Genomic DNA, 10,377 nt, shown 5'->3' with positions numbered 1-10,377 from the left:
CACAAAAAGTATTCTCGTAGCTTCATAAAATTATGATTGAACCCCTGATGTCACATGGATTATTTTTACCGATCTCCTTGCTACGTTTCTGGACGTTGATCGTGGTAGTACCCTTGTTGTCTATGGGAGGGTCAGAGAGCATCAAAAATATCTTAATTTGTGTTCCGAAGATGAACAGAGGTCTTACGGGTTTGGAACGACATGAGGGTGAGTAATTAATGACAGAATTTTCATTTTTGGGTGAACTAACCCTTTAAGTTTATTTTTACCGACATGCCAGGTTTGAACGAGAATGTTTTGTATATCTTGTATTGAAAGCTATAGCATTGCCAAGTATTGTGTCCTTGGAGGCAATTGTTGTGTTAGCACTGGTTCATTTTAATCTGACTAGCTAGCTTTAAAACACACGTTCACCAGTCACAGCAGTGGCCATCTACTCAGATTTGCGAAAGAGGTAGCATCACTTGAAATGAAGCGCTTGTGACAGAGATTGAAGATGAGGATGGAAAATTATCATTTTTACAAAAATGCAATGTATTGTATTTTTTTTATGCAATAAACTTTGCTACCTTCCATAAGCTAACCTCCAGAAACATAATATAAAGATCTAAATATGCATTTCCTGACCCATTTGAAGGCGTTCAGTCTGGTGCTAATTTATGATATAAGTTTTGCACAAGAAATAAATTGTGTCTTTGAGAAGAGTCATCAGAATGTGGTATGCTTGCATATGTAGTGTTGTTTGGTGATACAAAAAGCGAAAATTTAGACACTGGAATGCACGTATTGTCATGCTTCACCAGCAGAGACAATGGTAAAATCAGTACTTGTGTGGCATGAAAGACCAACAAAGACTAAAAGTAAACATCGGTACAGAAAACACAAGGTGGAAAGATTTAATGATGAAGAAAATATGAAAGTAGTGATGCCCAAGTTGCCTCTTTTTTTGTAAGACAGGACTCATTATTGTGTGGACCACTCTCTAAAACTCACTAGTATTGTGTCAATTACATAAAATTGAGAGATGATCATGCTGATCCATGTTGACAGATAGCAGTGCATCAACACCACTGTGGTATCACAACTTCAAGTATACAATGAACAGCAATGCTACCACTAGATATAGAACTACTAAATGCACCTTTAATCCAATATCTCCAATAGAGATACTACTAAAATAGCTTGAAACAAGCAGGTAACTTGTATTTGTATCTTTCAATAACTTAAGGAGGATTAGAGTACCTTGGTCATGGCCTCCAGCTGGGCCTGCTTGCTCTCGTTGGCCAACTGCAGCTGTCTCATTCTGTTCTCCATCATCTCCTGTTCAGCTTTCATCCTGTTTCTCAGCTCCCTGCGTTTCTGTCTGGATTCTCGGTGTGGGGAGGAAAGGCCCTGCCTTATGTGGACAATGCAGTCCTGGATGGCTGAATACACATGAACACATGAAGTTGTGGATAGACACATATTTCACAGTCAAAAGTGTAAACTCTGTGTGTAACCAGCACAGATATGCAATACCTTGAATCCACTCTTGTTTTGCCTTTTTATCCGATGCATTGATCTCAAAACTTTTCTCAACACATTTTATAATAAAGAGGTTTTTCTTTCCATCCTTGTCTGGTAAGGACTGCAAAGACAGAGCAATTTAGATATTTAAAGGGACAGTTTAGCCAAAAAACTAAATTCTGTCAACATTTGTTCACTATTTTGTTTTTCCAATCCTGTATGCTTTTCCACTGTAGCTTTCATTTCTATTAAGGCTTTCATTTAATTCAAAATATTTAAATGTAACATTGTGTGATCAGTCGTGAAACATGAAAGAATTTATAATGTTGTTGTACATGCATCTTTAAGTGCCAAGTTTGAATAAATGTTCTTAATGATTTTTGGTGGATAACAACTTAAAGCGATAGTTCACCCAAAAATTAAAATTCTGTCATCATTTACTCACCCTCAAGTTCTTCCAAATCTGTATTGAGGGTGAGTTTCTTTCTTCTGTTGAATACAAAAGAAGATATCTTGAAGAATGTTTGTAACCAAACAGTTGACTATGTTACTATGGAAGTCAGTGGCTACCTTCAACTGTTTGGTTGCCAACATTCTTCAAAATATCTTATTTTGTGCTCAGCAGAAGAATTAAAACTCATACAGGTTTGGAACAACATGAGGGTGAGTGAATGATAGATGACAGAAAATTTTCAATTTTGGGTGAACTATCCCTTTAAAGTTTGGTCTTTTCCTTACGCAACATTTTCATACGACTTGCAATATAGTGCATAAGTCATATGGGCTGCTTGTTTTCATTTGACTGCCCTAATACCCATTGACTTTTATTGTATGGAAAAGAGCAGCTTGGACATTGTGCTAAACATCTGCTTTCATAAGAAATCATACAGGGTTGGATCGACATGATATGGAAGCTTAATTTTGCCAGAGAATTGAAAAAATAAAAAAGATGATTGCATCTTTTTATCTCGCAATTATGACTTTTTTCTCACAATAATGAGGGGAGAAATTCTGAATTATGAGATAAAAAGGTGTGGCAGAAATAATCTTCCATAATATGAGGGTGTGTAAATGATGACAAAGTTCTTGTTTGTGCGAACTTGAAAAGACCTTTAATTACAACAAATACTGTAACAAATGTTCTGATATTACCTCAACACAGCAGTTGCGATCAAGTGAAATACATCCCTTCTGCTCTATGAGGTCTTCACTCACATAATAGGACATGTAATTGAGATGGAGCTCAAACCACCGCTCTGTCCAGTTCTTTCTCTTATGGCCTTTTTTCATCATATAGCCCTTTTTGAATAAAAAAGGCAAGTTAATCACTTGTAAGGAAGATCTGTTTATTTCTCCAGTTTTGGAGAGTGGATATTTACATTGGCTTTAACACAGACTCCCACCTGCTTAACAACATCCATTACAAGTTCCTGATAGACCTCATTGATGCCCATGGAGAGAGTCTGAGGGTTTATGCCCTTGGTGAAATGGCCCATACCAATAAGCTCAATCAGTTCCCAAGCATTCAGATGTTTTTTCTTTGCACCGAGCTGCATTTTGTAGCCTTCAAACCTGTCCTCGTTCCAACTGCAACCCATTGCTGCAAACAGCCTGCGCAGGAAATACTCGAGCTGTTACAATACAAAATACAGCGTTATTTCCATTTGATTATCATGTCATTAGAAAAAGATATAAAAACCACTAAAAGCACTAGAACCAACCTCTTCTGTGACAATGTGCAGTGGATATTTATCTTCAGACAGAAAGTTGAAGATGCACCAGACCTTGAAGGTGTCAGCCTCTGAGATGAGCAGATGTTTGCCACTGATGTGCTTTGGTGCAGATAAAGTCCAGCACATCTTATTCAGCTCGTTGAAGTCAAAGTTGGCCTGGATCTGCCATTAAAACATTCAAAATGAACCTAATTTAGAGCTACAATTTCAAATCTTTTTGCAGAATTCATAAGCAGAGGCATAAAGTGTGTCTTGTGTTGACTAACTGAAAGGGACTTGATTTCAGAAATTTCATACCAGGTAGCAAGTAAGGAAATCAGTGAACATGGGCAATGAAAATTAATATATCTATGTCAATGCTTAAAAGCATGCAGATGTGGACAAGAGGTTCAGTTCTTGTTCAAACCAAACATCAGAATGGGTGAAGAAATGTGATCTACTGTAAGCGAGTATGTCAGAAACTGTTGATCTTTTTTGGTTTTCACACATGAAAGTCTCTAGAGTTTACAGAGAATGGTGTAAACAACCAAAAACAGTAAGTAGCAATTTCTCAGGGAGAAAAACGCCTTGAAGACAAGTCAGAGAAGAATGGTCAAACAGGTTTGAGCTGACAGGACGGCAACAGAAACTTTTACAGAAGTCATAACCACATGTTACAGTAGTACTACAAAGAAAAGCATTTCTGAATGCACAACATGTCAAACTGTGAAGTCAAAAGGAAGCAGAAGAGCTCAACAACTGCTGTTAGTTAAGAACAGGACATCGGATTGAATGTTGGGGGAAAGCAAATCATACTGTAGTTCACTTCCAAGAACAAAATATATAGAAACTTCTGATGAATTTGGGTGTTTTTCTTAAAGGGATAGTTCACCCAAAAATATATTTATCTGCTTACCCCCAGGGCATCCAAGATGTAGGTGACTTTGCATCTTCTGTAGAACACAAACGAAGATTTTTAACTCAAACCGTTGCAGTCTGTCAGTCATATAATGGAAGTGAATGAGAATCACGGCTTCGAGAGTCAAAAAAACATACACAAACAAAACCAAATTAAACCCTGCGGCTCGTGACGATACATTGATGTGTAAAGACACGAAACGATCGGTCTGTGCAAGAAACTGAACAGTATTTATATCGTTTTTTAACCTCTGATTCACCACAATGTCCGAACTGTCCTGAGTGCGTTCGCATCTTCTTCTTCAGCCGGCGCATGACGCGTCTTCTTCTTCTTCTTGCTTTACGGCAGATCGCAGACTTATAAGTGCATTACCGCCACCTATCTCTCAAATGGACCATTGACACTCCTAATTGAGATTGTAGATAGAGTGTCAATGGTCCATTTGAGCGGTCCATTCACAGACCGATCGTTTCGTGTCTTTACACATCAATGTATCGTCACGAGCCGCAGAGTTTAATTTGGTTTTGTTTGTGTATGTTTTTTTCACTCTCAAAGCCGTGATTCCCATTCACTTCCATTATATGACTGACAGACTGCAACGGTTTGAGTTAAAAATCTTCGTTTGTGTTCTACTGAAGAAACAAAGTCACCTACATCTTGGATGCCCTGGGGGTAAGCAGATAAACATCACATTTTCATTTTTGGGTGAACTATCCCTTTAAGAAAAAAAATCCTAAAAGCTATTGTAGTTTTTTGCACTTTATTTGAGAAAAAAGTATTGTATGTCAAATGAGAAAAATAAGCAGAAATCTTCAACTAAATCGAATCCACAACTAAAATATGATGAATTATGTTGAGAATATAACACTAGAGGACAATGCATGATACCTGGCAAAACTCTTAATGATGTAACCACTGAGAGTATTTTCAGTTTAAATCAGCATGAAATTTCACACTGAATTTAAAAGTAAAGATTTTTTTATGTCAGAATACATTCTCTTAACCCAGTTTACTGTTTGCTCATCAGTATGCCATTCATGGGTTTATGTCCCCAAAAATTGCAACTGAGCTTCCCAGCACCATCAAAACATTTATAGCTGTCCACTAATATCTGTCAATCTCTTTCCAGCTCAACCAATAGTGAGAGTTTGGGGCGTGGCTACTGTAGCAGGCTGAGCCAGAAGCTGTTTAGCCGATGTGGAACCATGGCTGATGCTTTACATGGCAAAAAGAAATTGCGATTTAGTTACAGATTTCAGTTTTTGGAAGCTAAAATGTGAAAATTAGGCAAAATACACAGAAAGACAATGGAGTAAAACAGGGCTAAGCACATTGGCGGTACGTTTACAAGATATTACACTCTCAATTGCTGGGTTTGTCCCTGTTTTACCCAGCACTGGGTTGTATTTAACCCAGCATTTTTTAGAGTGTAGGTTTCAAACGAGACGTCAAACATGTGCAGTTTCTTCTCAAAATGTATAAGCTAAACTCACATTTTGTCTCACATTTCTGCCCCAGATAAAATAGTAAGATATTGTAGTGATAAGAATAATCAAACATTTAAAATAAAGCATTTGAAAATATGCTTTACTTTTGTAATTCTACACTAAGTGACACAAGTAGCACAGAAACGTCATACTTCATCTTAAACAGTATGACATTTTAAACAGTCACTTAAGTCTTTATAAATGTTCATTTTCAGCAAGAGACATAAAAAAAATGAATATGTGAGTAACAAGTCTCATGCCCCATGAATCACAAGTGACGGCCCATGGATATGAACTTCCTTACAGTTGTTTTAGCATTTTAGGTCTCATCTTCTTTAGTATTTACAAGCTTTTTTTGGACAATTTTCCAATTTAAAATGTGCTGAAAACATGAATGAATCGCTGAAATAATACAGTGGGCTCCAAAAGTGTGAGACCACTAGCGAATATATTTTATATAGCAAATTATGCAATTTGAGTTAAACTAAAAATGCGCGTGAATTTCAAAGCTTGAAAGTTTTATACATTGCCCTTTTGCTTTAATGACCGGATCATTTTATGCAGCAGCATGTTTAAATGTTTAAAGAGCATCTTAAGTCATATGAACAGTGTGAAAAATGTACTTATTTGAGTAGTACTGTATATATAAATAGTATACAAAGTTTTCATGTGTTGTGTGTGATGACATTATTAATTTATTTATTTTCTTTCCAATTTAAATCAGATTTTGAATCCTAGATTTTGGACCCCACTTAATGTCTTAGTACAGAAAAACAGACAGACACACACACACACAAAGAATATGCCTGTGTGAGTCATGAGATATAATGTGCAACCTTATTCCAGAGGAAATTATAAACATCTATTCTTAAACAAAAACGTGTGCTGGTGATGGTGGGAGGTATACAGTAATTCCTTCTGTGACATTTCTCACGGGGCTTTACTGGGACAAGAACATCATGCTATTATTGTCGTCTGATTACTGTCATCATAGAACTGCTGGAGTGAAATACAGCAATAAGGCTGCTCTTTGATAAAAGACAGTGTATTTATTACCTTATCAAGTATGAACATGTTCAGGTAGGGCATGTATCCTTGTGTTGACACTGGTCCTTCGTCATCATCTTTAAAGTGCTCCTCCAGGGCTGAAGTGTTATGAGGGATTTTCAGGATGGTGCACAGGTTGTGAGACAGCACCTACAGAGAGCCAGACAGCAACTCTAGGCCACTTGGGTTCAATCATCACGTAAAATAAAACAGATCAAGCGTGGTCAAAAGTTTTGACACGCTTGACTGAATTTATGCTTATTACGCTGAAATGCCTGAAATGAGTTTTTATTTTTTTATTTACAAAACTAATTTTAGCAATGAAAAAGTCAATACTGAAATTTTAGTCAGAGTGGATAGTGATGAAAAAGCATTCTGCTTTGTATAGAAGAAAATGTTGATTTATTTAGTCATCATTTTGATTTTCGTATTATTGTAAAATATGGAAGAAATAAAGATAAAGCAGCTTTGGATGGTTACTGTATCCTTTAAGTTGATTAAAATATCCAACTCTGCATAAAGTGCTAATCTAAAATCTAAGTTTATTTCAGTGCACATACTGTACATCTGCATACATACACCCTACAGATTGCGCGGCTCGCCAAGCTTTGATGTGTGGCTCGCATGTAAACTGGCAGTAAATAATGCGATGATATGATCAATACAGATATTTAATAAAAACATTAAAAACAATCAGGACTATGTCTAAGCCATTATAAAAACTCGCACCGTGTCTACACTGGACACGAGCGTCGTGGTGCGACGCGACAAAAGACAATAGAACACATTATAATTATGGCCCTATGATTTCTGCGATGCGGAAAACGCGGACGGAATTGCGGAATCCAGTCATAAAAACAGAATTTACTGTATAACGCGGAATGTCACGGAATTTGTCAAAGTTTGGGTGAATAAATCAAAAGTAGGTCATTACACTTAAATCAAATCGCAATATTGACTGGTATCTGTAAATTTTAAGCTGCAAAAATAACATTTAAATATGAATCCTGCATGTCTCTTTATGAATGAATGGCACAGACGCGTGGTTTCATTTACTACACACATACTGAAGTGTGCAGTGTTTTCAGCGTCTGCTGTCTCGCTAAATGAGAACATAAATACATGAACAACAGTCAGTGTCTGCTCTATTACAAATAATTTATATTTTAAAAATACCCAAAACAGCGGAATTACAAGATGGAAATATAGACTAGAAAGATATTTAAACTTGCTCTGCCCTTACGTCCATGACATTGACTCACTGCGGAGTTGTTTTGGCAATCTTTCCAGCTCTTAACGCCGAATGTGCTCTTATGGTTTGATACATGATGGGCTAATGTAGAAGCAAATAACTTTAATAAAAAATAACTTTTAAAAATAAACCCCTTTGTATTGCATTGCATATTGTATGTTCAGGGATGACAGATTGAGAAGCAGACATGCTATTTATGACTGGATGTAACTTTTCATACTTTGCAGTAAAAGTGGCTCTCCTATTAACTTTGTCCTATAAGTGCGGCTCTCGTGAAAAAAATAGTGAAGATCACTGGCATACACCCATGAGAAAGTCTTGCAAGACTGATCAAGCGTTATTCAAACATTGTAAACATTTAGTCTGTGCCTCTCTCTCGCTCTCATTATAGCCTATTATTTTCTTTAAATATCTGTTTTAAAAAAAAAAGGCCTAACTTAATGTTCAGCTGTCAGTACTTTGTAGCCCGGTATCGAAAGGAAATAATCTTGGTTGCAGAGAGAAACTAAGTTACTAAATGTATAATTGAAAATTGATTTTCACATTATCTAGAATATAATGCCTGTATGAATAAATATGTCTAAAAGAGACACGAGTAAATCAATTTTATGGCCAAAACTTAACATAAACATAAACGACTGCACATAACCCAATACACGGAAACTAGAGCTCAAACAGGTGATTCCTACAGTTGCCAGTAGAGTAGTTTGCTTACCTTTAACTGGGATTTGGATACTTTCCCGTTTCGGTCTACATCCAGAGCAGTAAAGGCGTACCAGATGGGTTTGAGTATTTCGTCCCGGGATAGCATGATAAATTCAGTGAAAGATGTCAGAGCGCCTGTAAAACTGATCCTCTTCCCTCAGTGCGCGCAGCATGAGCGCGAGTCACGTGACATACACTTTACATACATCTCACACATTTACATACAAATAAAACCGTAATGTGAACCGAACGAACCTAATATGTTCCTTTTATCAGTGCTTTCAATTTCGGCGTTGTCCAGCTTAGTGTTCTTTTGACTACAGTCAGTGAAGCGTTTTTTCCATGTGAGCATTACTCAGCCATAAACAGCGCTTAGGAAAAATAACAAACCACAAGAAACCCTTATATTCAATTTGTGCGAATTATTATTGTCAGAGGAGTCGACCTGTTAAGTAAATGCCTTTTGTATGAGTAATCTTCCACACAAGACCGTCACTTATGTTAGTTTGTAATATATTTGCAATGTGTAAATTAATAATAAAGTGATAAATAACCACAGCACTTGTTTAAGCACGATACCATTCGTATGATATGCGCTAAGGTTTCCTCCTCTGCACACTTTTCCGCTTTCTGACGAACTAACTTTTGTGCTTGCTTACTACTGAACTGTTTGCAAACACTGAACTGAAACGCATGCATGTGTAAAAAAAAAAAAAAAAAAAAGTATTTTCTAATAATTTATAAAAAGCTGTTTAATAACGTGCAGTAGCCTATGTCACGCCACAGGACATATCACCACGTGTTTATTTAAACGCAATAATTAGATTGTGTTCCTTAAAACAATGTTCAACCAAACAAGAGCTTTGTCTGCATGTAATCTTTGGCCACATGCAGCACATATATAATGAATCTGCAAGTCTTTGTTAAAACAATAAATGCAGTCTAAATCTATAAATAGAAATGAATGTAGAAATACATGTCAGATGGCATCTATCAGGCCATGTGTAAATGTAGCAGGCACTGAAAACATTTAAAAAATATATTTCCTTTGTTTTCTGCACTGCATTCACAAACTGAAAAAAAAAAAAGGCGCAGCAACTACAGCGCATGCTGGAGAAACACTACTTTCTACTCTGGTAGATTTCCCTAGTCCTGAAAAACAGGTCTGGTAAACCACCCACAACAAACAACCATTGGTATGAAGTCAGAGGAGGAAGTTCTAATGTTTCGCAAAAATGATATCAAGTACTAAGAATCTTTAACAGTCTTTTGGCCTTAAGTCATATTACAAACAAGTTCCAGAGACCTGCATTGTTTTTCAGTGATTTCCTTTTCATATTCTTGAGTATTGCAGTACTGACTACAATATCATTTCAAGCATGCTGACCATTTCTTCATGAGCCAACTTATGAATAATAACCGCAAGTAAACAGTATAGTAAATAAAGCTACATGAATATTTATTGAAGGCTTTTTATAGAAAATATTTTCTTTGATCTATTTCAACTTGACATTATAAACAGATCCTCATAATAAACATTCATGGTGTATGCATATTGTTATTTCTCAACTTGACTGCTGTTTCAACTATTTTTGCCAAAAATATTTTCTTTTTGACTAAAAATTAATGTAGCCTATACATATCCAATCATCCGAGACCACTAGTGAAAACGCAAAAATTGAACTAAAAAATGTATTATTTGTATTTGGCATGTTGCTTTATTGTCAGCAGCACTTGATCTGACCTTGA

At 36.3% G+C, this 10,377-nt stretch overlaps 1 protein-coding gene across 3 annotated transcripts in view; it reads right to left on the bottom strand.

The window, feature by feature from the left end:
- The window catches only part of LOC107738370 (switch-associated protein 70-like), a 15,570-nt gene extending 6,580 nt beyond the window's left edge, over positions 1-8,990 (bottom strand). Inside the window, exons 1-7 of one of the 3 annotated variants that reach the window (XM_016550122.1) lie at positions 8,639-8,990; positions 6,681-6,821; positions 3,228-3,401; positions 2,910-3,137; positions 2,659-2,805; positions 1,519-1,627; positions 1,243-1,424 (exon numbers count right to left, since the gene is read on the bottom strand). In XM_016550122.1, the coding sequence (XP_016405608.1) occupies positions 1,243-1,424; positions 1,519-1,627; positions 2,659-2,805; positions 2,910-3,137; positions 3,228-3,401; positions 6,681-6,821; positions 8,639-8,734 (1,077 nt within the window). In that variant the 5' untranslated portion in view covers positions 8,735-8,990. Of the gene's footprint in view, positions 1-1,242; positions 1,425-1,518; positions 1,628-2,658; positions 2,806-2,909; positions 3,138-3,227; positions 3,402-6,680; positions 6,822-7,416; positions 7,423-8,638 lie in introns of those variants that run through there. The other 2 variants (XM_016550121.1, XM_016550123.1) reach the window with 2 other exon arrangements.
- Between the last annotated feature and the right edge of the window lie 1,387 nt (positions 8,991-10,377).

This window comes from Sinocyclocheilus rhinocerous, unplaced genomic scaffold (genome assembly GCF_001515625.1).
Source record: "Sinocyclocheilus rhinocerous isolate Xijiao unplaced genomic scaffold, SAMN03320098_v1.1 scaffold1065, whole genome shotgun sequence".
NCBI classification, from domain to species: Eukaryota; Metazoa; Chordata; class Actinopteri; order Cypriniformes; family Cyprinidae; genus Sinocyclocheilus; species Sinocyclocheilus rhinocerous.
The sequence above is the reverse complement of the archived record's forward strand: the minus strand, read 5'-3'. Positions and strand labels throughout refer to the sequence as shown.